Raw genomic sequence first — 19,424 nt, 5'->3', positions numbered from 1 at the left:
TACTTCAGAGGCTTTAGAGGTACGTTATTTACTGTCTCTGAGAGTTATCTGTGATATCGAAACAAGTAAGTCTCAGAGACAGTAGTTTTTACTGAAAGAAAACGGATACAGCCCTAACAACACATGCCTAAGTAAAATCAAGTGACTCCTGCCACTTTATTAGATATGCGTCGCGTAGCGTAGGTACTATTCACGTGTCAGTCTTTTATCTTCAATAGGGTTGTCATAAGTAACTTAGAATGTTTTGAAGTAGTTTACATGGAAAAATAAATATGCTATGTTTGATTAAATATTTTTACAGGGTGATTCCTTATGAGATATACTTATGCAACCTTCAACATTATTTCATAATTCAGTTACACGTTGTATAATACAAATATTACGACCCTAGCTGCTGACCGGATATTGCTGACTTGCTATTTCCGAATTTATATTAATAATAAATTGTCCATTAGCTATATGGGCCTATAAAATCGATCCTTTTCGCCGAATCCAGTTAGTTCTTATTCTTCTGTCGAATTGCTCTCTTGTCGAATGCTACTGACCTGTTTTCTGCCTGCCGGTTTGCTTTCAGCGAGGAGATTAAAGATAAGGTTACTCTAGCTCGAATAAAAACTTCCGCTATAGGGCGATAAAGTATACCCAAGTAAAGTGGTAAATTGTAAACTGAAAGTGATGTTGAAAAAGAGCAATCTGCTGAGTTATTTGCCGGCTCTGTTCGGTAGATTCTGCCTTCCTCTACAAACAGACTGACTTAACGTTTAAAAAGTGCTTATAAACTAGGCCTACTTGAAATAATTGATGTTTGAATACTTGTGGATTTTTATTAAGGTTTATTGATATGAGGTCAAGAGATTAAACGATACAAAAAAGCGCCTCATCGTTTTAAATATCAATATTTATTTAAAGCGCCAATAGTTCAAATCGTGAAAAGTACAAGTCAACAAACACAGTATCAAATACGAAAATTAAGCCGAGATATGGTTGTTGCCGAGTATGTAGGATGAAGAAATTATAAATAACACCATACAGATTCTCCTGCTTTTTGCAAAGAACTATAAAAGATACAAGTTAATTGTCGTAATCATAGAATTCCGCAAAATAACGCCTGCTTGTATTGAACGAACTGGGCAACAAGTTAATAAATTAAACAAGTTAATTAATAAATAAATTCAAAAAACAATAGTCTTATAAGTAGGTTAAGTTAACTTATCCAAGAGAATCGCAAAGAAATCACACTGCTCTCTAGCCTCTATCTAGTGTGTGTATATCCAAATAAAGTTTTCTTCTTTCTTTCTATCTAGGAAGAAACCTATCACGATGCACTCAGAACATTCGCGTTACACGCAAACTCTTCATTAGCACAGTATAAAGCATAGTAAGAAAATAGTTGGAATAGTTACCATGCTGATCCGAGCATTGGCTTGTCAGGGAAGATATGGACGTGAGAGAGGACTTGCGACTGCCGAGGCGTGACGAAGCGGAAGGTGAATGCGGTGCGGAACCGCTTTCCGCCCAGCCGCTGTAGCAGGATTTGACGTCGCATATCACCTGCAAGGATACACCCTATTAAATGGGGAACTAATATATTATAAAACATATTAAAATGTTATTAGAGAGTTGGTGATCTGCGATAATAATTATATGTTTGAATGTTTTGTTTCCATTATTTTAGAATTCATGGTTATTGTTATTATTTTTAAAGGAGATTCCTAATTATTTACTATTTATAGGTTTCGCCAATTTTAATTTACAATATAGTAAATAAGATAATTGTTTTTGTTGTAGCTATGGAGTTTAATCTAAATTAAACGTTATTTTTACTATTATTATTTGAGTTGTTGATTTTTAATTCTTAATTTTATATAGCTCATTTTTATTTATCTTGTAATTATTAGTCCTTGTTGAATTATTTCTATAGCCCCGGGGAGACGAATGTCATCTTCTTCATGGCAACTGTAATGTCTTCACGTGGTGTGTTTTTGCTTAATAAATAAACAAAATTCTATTTCACTACAAGTAAGCCTGCAATATTAAAATAATTATCAACGCATTTCCGGCTAATCCTCGTACTGAGAGGAAACCGCGCCTTTTAGTGGACAAGGCGCGGGTTTCCTCTTAGAACGAGGGTGGTTGAGGCCGTTGTCCACCTTGCTGACCAAGAGTGGAATAATAGACTTCACACAACTTTGAGAACGTTATAGGACATCAATCCGTACTTATTGTGATACAGTCACCTGAAGGCTAGCAGCCGGTAAACTCCTTGGCTCGGATGTTTGTCTCGACAGTTGTTCGGTACCTTCTTGCAGATGACCGACCTCCGCTAGCATTGCCACTTCACTTTCCTGCAACAGTAAGTAACATACATTGAGCTCAATCTTACTTGACACTCCGGCAGGGTGTTACGTATCTCGCGACAGCAATGCGTCAGGCGTAAATCTTGCAATCGCTGCTGTCAAAAGTCACTTTTGTTTGTTTATTGTATGGAAAAGTGACGTTTGACAGCAGTGATTGCAAGATTTACGCCTGTCGCATTGCTGTCGCGAGATACGTATTCACCCGGCGGGACATTTTTCATTTCATTTTTATTCCTCTATAAGTTAGCCAATGAGTGCAATCTCACCTGGTAGAAAGTGATGATGCACTCTAAGATGGTAGTGGGATAACTTTTTTGGGGTATGGCAGTTATAACATAAACGGCCGAATGGCAAAGTGGGCAGCGATCCTGCTTTCTGAGTCAAAGCCGTGGGTTCGATTCCCACAACTGGAAAATATCTGTGTGATGAACAGGAATGTTCTTCAGTGTCTGGGTGTTTTTATGTATTATATTTACGTATATTATTGATAAAAAAAAATATTTATCAGTCCTCTTAGCACCCATAACACAAGCTTCGCTTACTTTGGGGCTAGATGGCGATGTGTATATTGTCGTAGTATATTTATTTATTTTTATAATAATAATATCACAAAAAAGTTTATATCAAAGGCAAAATACCTAGAAAAAAAAAACTGTACTTAAAAATTCACAAATGTTAATTGCAATCAATGGTTTGTAATCTTTGCACGCCAGCTAATGGCAATACACTGTGACTTCGTAATAGATATTTAAATGGCATCGATGTAAACGTGTGTATTATGCAAATAAAGATCTATCTATCTATGTATATATCAAATAATATGAATATTAATACAATCATATTAAAATCAATAATAATCAAACTTAAATAGTACCTATTAAGGTTAAAAGAAGTCTTTTCAACATATTTAGTTCTGATATACTCTGGTGCCCCGCCCGATTTTAAAGATTTTCATAGTATAAATTGCATAGCTGCACGTTTTTTACGTTAAAAATGACCAGACAGGATCAGTAAATCACAAAATATTAATTCTCAAAATTCGCAAAACGATTTCGGTAAACACTCGAATCGTTTAACTACATTAAAAGATACGAGTATGTGAATAAGAATTTGCTACTGCCAGATTTTGAAGTAGGTTACGTACGAATAGGTTCGCACATTTACCATGTACAAATGCCTCCTCAGATTAGTATCACGCTGAGAATATTGAGTGTATACTGTATATACAGTATACCGAGTCAATCAAATTATAATAAATATAAAAATAAATATACTACGACAATACCAACACATCACATCGCCAACTAGTCCCAAAGTAAGCGTAGCTTGTGTTATGGGTACTAAGATAGCTGATGAATAATTTAATGAATAGTATACCTACATAAATACTTATAACATATAGATAAACACCCGGACACTGAAAACAATTCATGTTCATCAACCAAACATTGTCCAGTAGTCGGTATCGAACCCACGGCCTTGGACTCAGAAAGCAGGCTCGCTGTCCACTGCGCCAATCGGCCGTCTAAATTAATTATTAAAAACAGATAGTATATTAAAATGCTCTACTTATTGTTAAAAACTTTCATTTCAATATGGACTAGTCATACTGTCAGTCTATAATTATTATTTTTTTTATTTTTTTAAACGTGAGAATCCACTGTAAATGCCCAAACGAGAGTTAAACTTGCGAACTCACCACGACAGGACTGAGCAATGACACGAAGTGACAGAAGCGGCTCCTTTCCTCGATCAGGGCTGCCTTCACTGCCTTCTCTTCCATTTCCTCCAATTGTTGCTTCCGCTCTTGGATGTCCTGTGGGTACACAAACACAGGTAAATATATCTATAGAAGTAGAAGGAGAGCTATTTCTGCCGCCAAGAAGCATTGTTGCAATGCTGTGTTCTGGTCTGAAGGTGTGTGTAACTACGGGTATATGAGGCTTAACACCTACGCGTTAAATTGATGGACACAGAGCTGCACTTTGCAGGTTGTGATTGCTTGCATGCAGTGGCGTGCATAGACGGTATGCACAGGGTATACACATGATATAAAATGAAGAAAATCTCCAGTACGAGCTATAAAAAACTTAAGGATAGGCTTTGTATGCGTATGTATGAAAGCGTCTATATTGGATAGCCCATCCTAAAGAAGTCAAAAAAATCTGTTATGCTTTTTTCAATAACATAAATGCAATTTTAAAAATTCGAAAGCGCGATTAAAACTTTGTGACAAACACGGACAAAAACGAGGGCAAAAACTAGTACTTAAATCATATAAATAGCCTGGAAGAACAGGAGGAAAATGTCTTCAAATAAAAACTTAAACACTTGTTATTATTGAATAGAAGCAGGCGTTACTTTGCGGAAATCGATGATATATTATGAAAATGAAGCTTAATTTGCTATACTCCACCAAAGCAGGAGAGTGTGATTTATAACTTCTTCAATACTTATACTCCACATCAAACAGATCTTGGGCAATGTACCCTCTACACACTTTTCGCTCCGAAACCGGAGCATCCTCAGGAGATTGTTCGAATTGTTAACAATTATTCATTGTAAAGTTAACAATTATTCATTATAAAGTATTGAAGATAGGCTTGAAGAAATTATAAATTAAACCATAAATTACTCCAGCTTATCGCGGAGTATAGTAAATTAAGCTTAATTTTCATAATACACTTGTAATTACAAAAATGCTTTTATGGTTTAGATGACTTATAGTAAACCGCAGATACGTGTCTTAATATAAAGAAGTTACCTTTTATTATTAATTAATATAACATTAATATAATTAATGTTCTAATTAATGTAGTACTATCAAACATATCAAATACCTACAAGTATAGTAGGTATTTGATATGTTACCGGTATCGAAATGGTCCCAATTTTGAACTTCCTTTTAATTTAATTCCTTTTAATTTAATTTAATTTTTCCTTTATTATTGGAACATTGCAATACCTTAGTTTTTAATCTACAGTTAAAAGGCATTTATTTCTCTTAGGGCTGATTTTTAAGTCCCCTAATGAATCTTTATCTAGGGAATAAATGTGACGTTTTGACAGTTTTATTTATCAGTTGAATTGCACAGATGTTAATTCTTCGGTTGAAAAATCTGCGTTAGGAATCCTCCTAGCCTTAGTTTTAAGTTAACGAATGCAGTTATCACCATCACTAACATTAGTGTTAACATGTTAAATGTATGAACGCTTCATAAGTGCCTGTAATAAGGTCTAAATGAAAAAAACAGTTTTGAATTTGAATTTGCTATTGCAAGACATGGGGAACCTCTATATAGGATACATTCCTATTAACTACTAGAGGTTGTCCATACTACGAAGATTGTTGTAAATCGGAATATTATCTAAGCGATACTAACAATTCCAACACAAGGCCAATAACATATTTGTCCCATAAATATCAACATTTAATGATATTGTAGTAGGATTATTCATGTCGTAAACTGGGAAATGTTGATAATTATAACAATAAATTGTATGGAGACGATAACAATTTCCTGGTTTATACTGTTACTAGCGACCCGCCCCGGTTTTGCATGGATGCAATATAAGTAATTATGTTTGTAATTTGAATCTGTTTTTCGGGAGTTCTAATGTCGCTCCACACACACCCTCATGTGTGTAGGACACACCCGCTTTTCTCTCTATGATATCGTATAAGCTTTTCATTCAAATGATATGCTGAACAATTTTGATCCACATTAAATAGACAACGTTTCTAATTTATATTTATACGTTATTTGTATGTTTACCTATTGTTTAGTCTAACAAGGCATTTCACGGCAATTAATGCTCGATCATCATCACCGTTATCATATCAAACCTTCACCGGCCCACTACAGGGCACGAGGATCCTAGAACGCACGCTGGCAAGTGTGGTTTGGTGGTCTTCACACGCTTTTGAGAAACGATACATTATGGGGAATTCCCGGGCCTCCCGGTTTTCTCCTGGTGTTTGATTTCACCGTTAAAGCAAATCATATTTAATTACTTAAAACGCATAAAACTTAGGAAAATTTTGAGTTGTGTGCAGGTGTGCCAATTACCTGACGAGCGATACAAGTACGAAAAAGTTACTATAAAAGCGCCAAACTATAGAGAAATGCATTTAGACTGACGGTTTTACAGAGCCCATGCGTTATTTGCCGATGTTACTTTACAGAGAAAATGTCAGGAATGCAGGTTTCTTCACGATGTTTTTTCTCCACCGTTTGCTCCATACATCTATGATATTACCTGTAAGCATACGTCGGCGCGTCGTTTGACATCTGGCGCAGCTCGCCTCGCCTTACGCGCGTGTCGTTGCGCGTCGTGCACGCGGCGACGAAGTTCTGCGCGTGCGCGCTTGCACTCTCGTGCGTGCTCGCGACTAAGTGCGCCGCCGCCGTTGCAGCCGCGTCGCCATTCGTCTGCACGCTCCGAGAGCGGTGTTATGAGGCGGTCCATCAGAGTGCTGGAATATTCCGATCAAATAATTAAATACTAAAAATAGGTCACGGTGATTTTGGTCACAATGCTCCGAAAAGGCTCGAGCGAATTTTATACGAATTTTATACTAATTTGTCTTATGTACCTAAGTAATGTTTTCATTACTTTTTAGGGTAAACTACGTTTTATAAATGTAAGAAAAACATATTTGCGTTGAAACATAAAAAAATAATCTTGATGTTTTTTTTTTTTATATAATTTCAAACGATCTTTACATATATTTACATCGATAATTCGCGGGAATGCATATAATAACTAAAACAAATTTGGACTTAAATGATGGAAATGCACGACGATGCCGATTGGTGACGATTCCACGTAGTAATATTTTCTTCCTGAAGTTTCTTGTGAAGAATACATGTGTAGTTGTTAGAAAGTTGGCGTTACGCTAGTGAACTACTTTTTTTTTTACTTATGGCGAGGTCTTAATTTGGGTCGAACTACCCGTTACAATATAGTTAACCAATAACTAATAAGTTGTATGGTCTACTGACGTCAAATTATTAACTAAACTATTACAGACGTAGATCGACGTAGCTCTACATTTACAAATAATGAATAAGTAGATAATCATACGTAACCTTTAACCTATCTCTATATAGATTAAAGAGGCTTGAAATTTGGAGTAAGGAATATTTATAGAACATTTTTTTTTCTGATAATAGTCGCAAGGCGTAACATTTGAATAAATAAATATGATTAAAATAATTTATTTAGTAGGTGTATATATCTCGATGAGCTCACCTTATAAAGGTCTTCATTCGGCTTTCTATAGCTCTGTGTCGAAGACATACTCGTGTTAAAGCTGTGCCGATTTCCTTAGTCGCCCCTGTAACAATACGAGACAAAAGTTATAGTTAGAACCGAACTGCATTATTTTTAAATTGGTACGTATAGATGCCTATTTTAATCAACGGTAGACTTTAACAGTCCACTGCTGGACTTAAAGCCTATCGCAGGGGGAGGGTTTACCCATAATCACCACTCTGGTCAGACGGGTTTTGTAATCGAAGTATCGAAGGTGTTGTTGTAATCTTAGTCGGCCCGTACGGGAAGAGGTTCATCCCGCATAACTTTAAATACCATATAGCCCTCTTCCCAAAAAATTAGCCCAATACAAAAACAAATTGTCAAATACAATACAATTTTCGAAGATCTTAGTCAAATCCTCATTAAATTTAAATAAGGTAAGTAAGTAGACTGTTAACCATGCAATTGAAAACCATTTAAACGTTGGGGTTTCGAGCTATGTGACTTAACTCTGGTTCTTCTACGGATCTGCTCCTTTCACTCCTCATTATTTGATCGTGTAGAGATACTCCCAATATAACTCTCTCGATCGCCCGCTGCGTGACTCTAAACCTTCTTATGAGGCCCATAGTTAGCGATCACGTTTCAGAGCCGTAGGTCATCAATAGCTTAAAGAGAATTCCCAATTTCTTCTATATGGTGTTTACACTCATAGCAGTAATATATTATACAGGATTTTGTAGCTTGTGTTGTTGTGTTTAGTATGTTTTATTTTCAATAAAATAAAGTAAGTTGTTGATATTACGAACTGGTAATTGATTGCCTCTACCCTTCTTTAAAAACAATCTCGAATCTTAAAAAATGGCATGATAATATCAAACCTAAAATAAACTATACCAAAAGCAACACCGAATCTTATGAACTTATTATAAACGTTTATAGCACATAAAATATGTTACAATCTAAAATATGATTATAGGATAGGATTCCGCCAAAAAAGAAACCCTTACAATGAAAGTCATCACGTACGTCTGTCTGTGGCAGCTATTTTAATAAGTAAATATAACAAATCATAACAAGGCATATGATACAGGCATGAGCCATATGCCTGCCGGTGCCGGTGCATGCCGGTTTATATATAAACAAAAATCCTAGGCATCTTAACATCACGCTACAACAAATAAGAGCGCAGCATCTATGAAAAAATTTGCAAAAACGAAAGCAGAAAAATATTCCTTTTGAGAGCTTTAGATGTGTGTGATGCATAAACTGAATTCTTCCAAGTTTAAAAGTTCATAAGTCTATCATAGTTCATAGGTTGACTCCTAAGTTATCATATAAGATATTGTAAGCCAATATATTTCATATAAACCTTCCCATTAGGCACTTTGATTGCAATAAGACGCTATTATTTCAACCAGTAGGTACTGAGCAGTATATGAGCATAACACAAGGAAGTCGGGCTTGACTTTTGTTTTTTAATACTCCTTTAAGTGGATTTATGTCTTATTAATATGAAATAAAAATTATGACCTATTATGCGATACGGTCAAGGTCCTCGAAAATGTCAATGGATTCAATTCATATTGTAATATTTGGACAAATAAGAATCTAACATATCATTTTGTTATAGTTTAGGACATATTTATTACTGCGTCGACAATCTATTGCTAATAGAGAAACCTGATGTATAGCACATTATTCATAGAACAAAATTTAAAATGTTAATAGCCCACTTCAAACATATTCAATGCAATAAATCGCATCAGTAGATTTTTCTAGAGAATTATAATTGACGGACCAAACATTTAGCCTAACTGATGGTAGACTGGTAGACTACTAGACACTAGGACGTGTTGTGTGGACAAAGTGCCGCCCTTGTCCATCAACCTAGGGCGCAGATGTAGAGCCTCACGTGCATTTACTTACATTGGCAACCACGCAAACCGGAACACAGGAATTCTGCTTGGCGGCAGAAAAAGGCATGGTGGCATTACTTCCTCGGCAGTGGCGTGCACAGAGTTTTTGACCACGGTATGCATAAAGAAGGAAGTTGGCATAAAATAGAAAAAAAAAATGGAAAATCCAAAAGTGCCTGATAATCTCATTCATTACAATAAAATTGAGATATATATATACAATAAATAATAAATAAACTACATCTAACTATACCGTGAAAAGTAATAGGCTTCTATTCCTCAAAATAATGAAGCCTATAAAAAAAACTAACACGATAAGTGAAGTATTTCGATCGTTATCGTGACCACAAGATACGGGATCCGCACATACAGACACACGGACGTCCAAGACAGAACTTTTTTAAACATTTTTTTAATTAGTTTAAATAATAAAAAGAGATTTAAAAATATAATGAGAGTTAAAAATAGTGTTTTTTCTCAACATTTGTCTATTTATATTCACTTATAAAAGCAATAAAGAATAAAAAAGTGACATTTTAAGTTGTAGAATCACTCGTAATGTCAGGAATGCAGGTTTCTTCACGATGTTTTTTCTCCACCGTTTGCTCCATACATCTATGATATTACCTGTAAGCATACGTCGGCGCGTCGTTTGACATCTGGCGCAGCTCGCCTCGCCTTACGCGCGTGTCGTTGCGCGTCGTGCACGCGGCGACGAAGTTCTGCGCGTGCGCGCTTGCACTCTCGTGCGTGCTCGCGACTAAGTGCGCGTGCGTAATCTGACAGTAATACCCACCTCAACGCTTCGCTTATGAGGCGTGCAAAATCCTTCGCGTTTATGAGTTATACAAAAATTTTGGGATAGGCAGTGCTTTTGTGCATGTATGAAGTGCATGACACTGTTCCTCCGAAAAGCTGTCAGAAAAATGACTGCTGCAAACACACACACAACCTAAAGAAATACATCAAAGTGTTGACAGTGGCATCACAATCATTATTATACTCAACCGAGTGTCTGAACCAGACATCTGAGCATAGATATAAACAAGGTATGTACGGTTCTGTAGAGTGTTTATTTGAAGTATTACATTTACACCACAACGGAAAGCGGACAAATCCACAGGATTATAGTAGTTGCTGTAGGTAACGCAACAAAACAGGTATCGCTTATCAGTGCCATCCATTGAGGATGGTTGTTTGACGGGGTTGTTGAACTAAAAACCTATCTCCGAAAACACCTGCTGCCAATAAACCATTTTTTTTTTGTTTTGATTTTATTACTTTTATCGTTCGCAATACAAAAACGCAAGTAAATATAATGTGGAGAAGAGAGTAATATTTAGGTTATTAGGTTGTGACGGCCTCCCTTGGTCAGTGGTGAGCGCTTTGGTTTTAAGTGGGACGTCTCGGTTTTGATCCTCGAAGGGTCTCTCCTCTGGTCTGGTCTGGTAGGAGGCTTTGGCCGTACGTACAGTACCTACATTCCGTACGTAACGACTAAGACGTGCTACCGGCTGATTTAGCGTTACGGTACGATGTCGCGTAGAAGTCGATTAGGGTATGGGTTAAATATACCCCTAACAGGTTAGCCCTTAGACTGCATCCTTTCTTACCAGCAGGTGAGTACGGGCTAACTTGTAATGGAATAAAAAAAAGTATGGAGCCTAGTAATCAAGATTTTCAACTTATTTATCAGTACATACATACACAGAAATGAGACAGTGGTCAACGCAAAGACAATCTTGACACCCAATTAACAAACATTGCGTGTAAAATATCTGTCCCTGACCTCTTATTATTGATTATTTATTATTATCTGCTAGTAAATACATTTAAAACTACTGTAAAAACTATATATAGATGACCCGATAGACCTAGCTTATTTCCTGACTATTTTCAAAGCGTAGTTCAAGAAGGCAGTCCGGCAGTCGTCATCATTGACCACTAATACTAACTAAACTGCTTTAATCTGAGTTTATTACACATTCTGAGTCTGCATTCAAATGTTTCAGCACCGAACCTGGGGCACCAGCTCAAATATATGAGCATGTCATTCTGTCGAGGGATTCCTAACAATATCAAATACTTTATCAACGTCCCTTTTAAACGTGCACAAGTTTTTCTTTTTATCCTAAAAACAAGACAGTGTAGGTACGCCACACTTATCGTTCGGGTATTTTTTTTTCAAGCAATATAAAACGTGAATAGCCATAATGTTAAGAGCTAGTCCAAGGAAAGGTACCGTGGAAATCGGACGGTTGATAAAATGACACCATTCGTGAGTCACTTACTTGTTTTGGTTCTGTTCTCGGCTTGCTGTGCCGCAGTCGGAGGTGAGTGAGCAATTTCGAATAAGTTAAACAACTTTAAAAATAAAATCAAATAAATAGTGTTTTTTAAATGCCTCTGCATTTGCTATTTATAATGAAGAAGGTATTTTTTAAATGCCATATTGCATTTGAAGACAAAAACGTTTTTAAAATCACCCAAGTAACTATTTCAGGTCGAGTGAATGTTGGAATTTGTTTCAATTTTGAATATTTCCTTGTATGCCATTTTAATTTATTTCCAAAACAGGCCACGTCAAAAAGTTCTATTCAAATTAAAATATAATTTAATTATTTAAAGTAATATTATGAAACGTCAAGTGTTCTGTCTGTAGTGACTCTACCACCGGTTGGGAAGGCAGATTCAACCGAGAAGAAGCCGGCAATCAACTCAGCAGTAGCTCTTTTCAAACATTATTTTACAATTTAACGCTCATTGTTCTATCTTTCAAGCAACCTTGTCATATTATATTCATATAATAATATATAAAGTATCAATTTAAAAAAAGATATTCGAGATATAAACTACCAAAGGTTTATTTGTGGTCTGCAGCGAATAAAATAAAACCAAAAATAAATGGACGAATGGGCTCTGCACGGCTAGCATAGGTAAAGCATAGCCAAAGCACGAAAACCAGGAATAGGAGCAGTTTATCCTCGTTAATTGTACTACTAATATTATTTCCACATGTGCGCCAATTCGCGGACAAAGTTGTGGGAGAATATAACATTTTATCCTTTCACCGGAGAGAAAATGGCCATGCTGGCATTGCTGAAACACTTTTTAAGGTAATATCAGTCTACACCCTTGCAGGCTATCTGTAAATCTAGGTTCGAATGAAAGAATTGGGAGGACGGCGACGTTATACCAATTACCAAGTATCGTATTATTGTGACATCATAACTCTTTCATTTAAATTACAAATGCCATTTAAAACAGTTAACATATACATTAGAAACAGGTTCCTTGATGCGCTCATCATCAAGTCAATCTAATGACAACTTTGCCGTTGCACGATCGTTAATGGCATTAATTTAAAATAATACTAGTAAATATAATATCATCTTATTTAAATCCTAGGCAATAGAATTCTCATAGCTCATGAACACCGGAATACCTAAAGCTTGCAATTGGTTTCATTTAAAAAAAACTGATTCGCCTTTTGGGTTGGTAAGTATTCGGTAGGTACTTATTTACACAAAACTGCAATTGCAATTGTGACTCAGTGAATCGTTCAGTGACCAAAAGTTATAAAGAAAAAGTTAATACTAAAACGTTTATTCTATCTTTGAGTCCAATAAATGCTTAAATTGATCACATATTTACTACTTCTTATTATATTATATTTACGAATTGTACTCTTTTGTTCTACGTTTATGTCTTCGTACATACTTTTTTCTTTGGTCTACAATAAAAGTGTATTCATTCATTCATATGAATGATCATATTGATGAATGAATGGTCAATCCTATCTGATTTAAGTAAGAGAAAATTTGAAGGAATTATTGCTTTAAAGTATTCTAAATTAAATTCAAAAAATTCAAAACTCTCTAAATTAAACAAAGTTTTATGTTGTTCCAGATACCTGTGGACAAACGGACAATCTTCCTGATCCTTCGACAGAGTGCTGTGGACTTGATCAAGCCGATGACCACAGGGAGATAAGTAAGTAAAAGGTTTAATAAACGATGGTGACATTATAACGACTAAGATAATTTAACAGCCACATACCTTTGGACATCTTTACTAAGGGATTTTATTATAATAATATAAATTTTATCGTCAAATAATAATTGTCATCATCATCATCATATCAATCACTACAGGGCACGGATCTCCTGCCAGAATGAGAAGGGTTTAGGCCGTCGTTGACCAGATGCAGATTAGTGAACTTCACACGCATTTAAGAAACGATACATTATGTAGAACTGCCAGGCGTGCAGGTTTTCTCGCGATGTTTGCCTTCACCGTAAAAGAAAGTGATATTGAATTGCTTGAAACGCATATAACTTAGAAAAATTAAAGTTGTGCGCCGGGGATTGAAATACTTGACGACTACTTGTAGTTCGAAATAGTTACTATAGAAGCACCAAACTATAGGGAAAGGCAGTTAAACCGACGCGCAACGGTTCTACAGGGCCCATACGTTATTTGCCGATGTTATTTTAATACAGAGAAAATATGTCTATATTTGTGATTACTTTATGCAGTGTTTTTTTATTCCACTACAAGCCCCTTGACTGCAATCTCAACTTGTAGTAAGCGATGATGCATTCTAGGATGGAAGCAAGCTATTGTTAGTGAGTATGGTAGTCATACCCCTAATCGGTCTCTACGCGACATCGCACCGGAAAACTAAATCGCTTAGCGGCATGCCTTTGTCGCTAGGGTGGTAACTAGCCACGGCCTAAGACTCCTAACAGAGCAGACCGGAGAAAATTCAGAAATTATAAACTTTAATTCACAGCGCTCAACCCTGCGCCAGGGAGGTCGTCAAAAAACAAAAACAAAGTTGTTTTGGTAGTAGAGCTTTTCGTGTCTGAGCTCGTCCGGGGAATTACTATCGCAATGTTTATTTCTGCCGCAAAGCAGCATTGATGTGGCCTAGCAATATTGCTGTCTTTCGGTCTGAAGAGCGTGGTTGCCAGTGTAGTTACAGACACATGAGGCTTAATACCTACGCCTCAGATTCATGGACACAGGGCGGCACTTTGCATAGCGTGACCTTCTTCGCTTTACCTGCGAAGTGTTAAAATCCCCTACGAGACCCGTGCACTTTAGTAGGCGGGTAATATATTGATATGATGATGATGTCTGTATACATTTTTACTAACATAGTTCTAAGGTAGTCTAAGCGTTAGGTATTTGTATGAAGTAATCCTAAGTTGCTTTAAATAAGAAAAAATAATATGTGCAAAAAACCAAAACCGGTTTCAATGTGTTTGGACTACCATCGCTTAGTAATTGCCCGCCACTTTGTATGCGTAGAAGATTTTAGTCTCTGACCCCTGAACTATGCAAAACAACATAACGATCTCTTGCTCTGTGAAAAACAAACACAAATCTTTCCCACAGGTACCGTACATTATTTCGGGATTAATAATGATCCTTCGACATAGTAGTTATGGACTGAAATAGCCCATGTGCTATTTCAGTCCATAATCTAACTCTGTGCTAGACTTCATCCAGATCCGTTCAGCTGTTCCTACTGGCGTGATTGATTACAAACATCCATGCAAATTTTCGCATCAAAAAATCTGTGTAGATTTTATTTTAATTTAATTACTATAGAATCTACCTTGACTTTCTTATAGGATTGCAATTCTAAAACAAAAACGCCAAAATAATAATGCTGTAAGCGAAGTTAGTAGGTAGTTGCAATTTGATTTGGATTGATTTGAATTACTGAAATTAATTACAGGTGGAAATGCAGCTATAAATCAGTTCCCTTGGCTAGCACTCATAGAGCACAATGAAGGCAGGATCACGTGCACAGGAGTTCTGATAAGTTCCCGTCACGTGCTGACTGCCGCGCAATGCCTGTATCACGCCCCGTAAGTTACCACAATACTTTGCTCTAAATATTGGTTCAAAGAACTTTTGACTAAGGGCGGTACAACACTAGTGCGTTGCGTTGCGTCGCGCGCGTCGTCGCAACAGATAAACGCACTGTAGATAATTTGTTCGCCCGCGATCAACCGCGAGAAGTCGTTTTCGAGTAAGGACACACTTTTAGACCAAAGTAAAATGGACCTTATTCAGATTGAGTCAAAGCTCAAATTTGCCTTCAATTCTTTTGCACGAACCTTGGTAAAAGTTTTGTTCGCTCGCAGTCGAGGAGTCGTTTTCGCATATCAAATTCTATAAGGTCAAAGTAAAATTGTCCTAATGAATAATGATTTTAAAAAATTGCTATAATTTTACCAAAACCAGCAATTATACCTACCGACATGAAACTTACGCGGCAGTAACTAACTGCCTCATTGGCAGAGCCTTAATGCCTATTCGTATTGTTTTTAATTCCAATACAAATAAGCACTTAACTGCAATCTCATCTCCTCTAGTGATAATGGACAATGCAAAATGGCAGGGGTCTAACCTATTAGGGATATTGTTATTATTGTAACTCCTAATCAGCTGCTACGCGGCATCGTGCCCAAACGCACAATTGCCTGTCACCACGTCTTTTTCAATAGGGCGGTTACTAGCCATGACCGAAGACTCCCACCAGATAAAACTTCCACCGTCCTTTGGCATCATCCTGTAACTTGCTTTCAGGAGACCTTTGGCTATGCTACGATGGGAAAATTTAATCTCTCGGGACATCACAAAATCCTCATGAAAGAAGCCGCGGGCATCATCTAGTAATATATAATTCAATGGGTGTCTATTGTTTTTTAAAGGAAGAATGTACGTCTCGGCGAATTTAACAAAACTCACATCGGTCCAGATTGTCTCAACATTAAGGGCAAGAAGGTTTGCAACGGTGGTGCCATCACCATTCCCATAGGATCGGTCATTGCACATCCAGAGTTCACAAGACCTAATTTCCATGGACATGACATTGCTATAATTAAACTTGCCCAAAGGGTACCTTTTAACGGTAAGTCTATTTTTAGATTAATTGTAGTATCACAAAATCTATAACGTCAAAGTACCATTAAAAAATTAAGACCAACTAGGAGACTTACGTTGAATTGGTTAACCTCCAAAATCTGAAAGTCGGCTTACAAACCCACTTTAATAGCTATCGAGACATCCTTCGCATTGCTTCCTTTCCACCAACATCACCTGTCTTCTACATAAAGGATATTGTGGCACTCAAGAATCAATAGAAAGGTCATCGTGCTATCAAAGTCTTTACACATGAATAAGTGACATAATACAGAAAGAGAGGAATAGTTTATTTATCCACATAATTGCTTACTAAGTTGGTTCGATCTACAAAAATATAAATAACCTGCTTCCTGTTTTACTATGATATCAGAGTACATACGCTCTGTGTTGATGGCCGATTGGCGCAGTGGGCAGCGACCCTGCTTTCTGAGCCAAGGCCGTGGGTTCGATTCCCACAACTGGACAATGTTTATGTGATGAACATGAATATTTTTCAGTGCCTGGGTGTGTTTATCTATATATTATAAGTATTTATATATATTATTCATATAATTATTCTTCAGTTATCTTAGTACCCATAACACAAGCTATGCTTACTTTGGGGCTAGATGGCGATGTGTATATTGTCGTAGTATATTATATTTTATTACTCCGAGTAAAACACTACTCCAAAATAACAACTATTTGAGCCAGCCCAGACTGACAAGTACCGAGTACCTACGTAAATATGTGGACAAATAGGGTACCGCTTCAGCTCGAAGCCACAGTAAGTTGCGGCAAAGCAAACTTTCAAAGATGAATGGTTGGATCTTTGTCCCCGAGCACAACAACAAAAAAACGGAAAATTAAAATCAATAATTAAAATTTTAAAATAAAGTATTTAAAACACCTTAGATATTAAATACCAATATAATTGTATAGAAAACCTCAAAATTGAAGACTAAACAAAAAACTATTATAAACTGGATAACACAACTGCTCGGAGATAGATTTTCTTATTAGTACGGACGAGTGCATGACCCGTACACTTCGCTCTTCAGACTGGCAGGCAAATTTATTTGATATATTTAATTAATAAATAAATAAATGTACTTCGACAATACACACATCGCCATCTAGCCCCAAAGTAAGTGTAGTTTGTGTTATTTTTACCAACGTAACTGATGAATAATTATTTACTTACATGTTTTCAGTGTCTGTGATCCCACAAAATCTTTTCAGTTGTAGGAATCTAACCCACGGCCTTCGACTCAGAAAGCAGGGTCACTGCCTACTTCGCCAGTCGGCCGTTAAATTTAAAGACTAGATGGAATTTTTTAATCAGAATTTCAAAATGCCTAATCTTTTTCAGAATTCATTCGCCCAATCTGCCTTCCGCTATCAGACATTACAGCATCGCCACCTGATGGCTTCCGACTGATAAATGCAGGTTGGGGAAGTGGTCCCAGTAGCACTCAAGAGGATGATGTAGTGAAACATTACGTAGAGCTGCCCTACGTGCCATTGAAGGTAAATCTTTATTTATTTTAAACAATAGCTTTTGCTTCGTCGGAATTCATTCCAGTTTTTTAAAAAATCCAGGGCAAAAGCTATCCATATAAGCAGAATTTTGCCAAGAAGCATTTATTTAAACAGCCGTGCTTGTGTATTTTCGTAATACAAGGGTGCTTCGCCGAGATACAAGTGCATGGAAAGGATGTGCATGAAGCAAGTCATTTTATGACAGAGTAATACCGAAATTAATCAGTGTTATTGTTTCCTCTATTAAAATTTAGAGTTAAATTGTGGTTCTTCATTCTAATGTTTCATTGTTTACCGCCTCAATAATATATTTTTCCTTATATAGTGACGCACAAACGTACACATTTCTTTCTGTCGGATATTGAATTACGTTACTTTGCTGAAATCCATGATACACTATGAAAATTAAACTTAATTAGTCCGCGAAAAGCAGGAGCATCTGTATGGTGTCATTTATAATTTCTTCAAACCTTATACTCCACACCAAACAGATCTTCAGCAATGTACCCTCTACGCACGTTTCGCTCCGTAACCGGAGCATCCTCAGGAGACGTTGACTTGGCAATTAATAATTGTTCCTTTATGTTGGTAAAGTTGAATTGAAACTCACAAAAAAATAAGATTAAAGACACCTTAGGCTGGACATACGAAACTGCTTAAAAGACAATTTCAAATCACATGAAAAACATACAGAACTCCAAACACATTCAGAAACAAGCATAAGAGCACATTCAAATTACATGCGAGACAAACAAAAAATGCATTAAAGACATCTCATATGCTGGACAGACACTTGAAATTCGCATGTGAGAGATACAAAGCTCGCATAAAATACACTTTCATATCGAAAGCGAGACTCACATGCAAACTTGTATGCAATGTTTATATTATAATCAATTATTTGCGATATAATCAATCAAGCGAATTGATAATCAATTTTAAAAGTTAGTTATGGTTTACTTTTTTTCAGAATTGCCAAAATATTTACCAGTCAAAATTAAACGAATTGTCATCAAAAATCGGCGACCAACACATCTGCGCGGGTGGTGAGAAAGGGCTCGACTCCTGCAGAGGTGATGGCGGAGGTCCTTTGATGTCTGAACAAAATGGTCGATATACTTTAGAGGGGATAGTGAGCTTCGGGCCAGTACCTTGCGGTAGAGAGGGAGTTCCAAGCGTGTACACCAGAGTTTACTCCTATATGCCTTGGATACAAAGCGTTACATCTTCCTAAAACATAATTTTAGTCTGACGAGGACAATGTGATATTACCCTTTTCTAACACGGAAGGAAATATAATTTTGCTTTAATAAAAATACATAAAAACTACTATTCGTTTTATTTAAATTTATCTATGTTTATGATTTATGCTTTTACAAAGGTCACTTACTTACTTACTCATTAAACACGAGATTAAAAT

At 36.5% G+C, this 19,424-nt stretch overlaps 2 protein-coding genes across 2 annotated transcripts in view; one reads left to right on the top strand and one right to left on the bottom strand.

The window, feature by feature from the left end:
- Window positions 1-19,424, bottom strand: part of LOC120634863 (nuclear factor of activated T-cells 5) — a 156,337-nt gene that overhangs the window by 29,455 nt on the left and 107,458 nt on the right. Inside the window, exons 4-8 of the mRNA XM_039906072.1 lie at window positions 7,614-7,698; window positions 6,618-6,834; window positions 4,057-4,173; window positions 2,238-2,345; window positions 1,404-1,551 (exon numbers count right to left, since the gene is read on the bottom strand). Of these exons, the coding sequence (XP_039762006.1) occupies window positions 1,404-1,551; window positions 2,238-2,345; window positions 4,057-4,173; window positions 6,618-6,834; window positions 7,614-7,698 (675 nt within the window). The remainder of the gene's footprint in view (window positions 1-1,403; window positions 1,552-2,237; window positions 2,346-4,056; window positions 4,174-6,617; window positions 6,835-7,613; window positions 7,699-19,424) is intronic.
- On the top strand, window positions 11,776-19,333 carry LOC120637164 (phenoloxidase-activating enzyme-like). Its single transcript, XM_039908879.1, has 6 exons — window positions 11,776-11,871; window positions 13,448-13,531; window positions 15,288-15,420; window positions 16,270-16,469; window positions 17,835-17,992; window positions 18,975-19,333. Exons 1-6 carry the CDS (start codon window positions 11,805-11,807, stop codon window positions 19,236-19,238), a joined length of 906 nt encoding a protein of 301 aa, XP_039764813.1. The 5' UTR covers window positions 11,776-11,804; the 3' UTR covers window positions 19,239-19,333.

This window comes from Pararge aegeria, chromosome 1 (genome assembly GCF_905163445.1).
Source record: "Pararge aegeria chromosome 1, ilParAegt1.1, whole genome shotgun sequence".
Lineage (NCBI taxonomy): Eukaryota > Metazoa > Arthropoda > Insecta > Lepidoptera > Nymphalidae > Pararge > Pararge aegeria.
The sequence above is the reverse complement of the archived record's forward strand: the minus strand, read 5'-3'. Positions and strand labels throughout refer to the sequence as shown.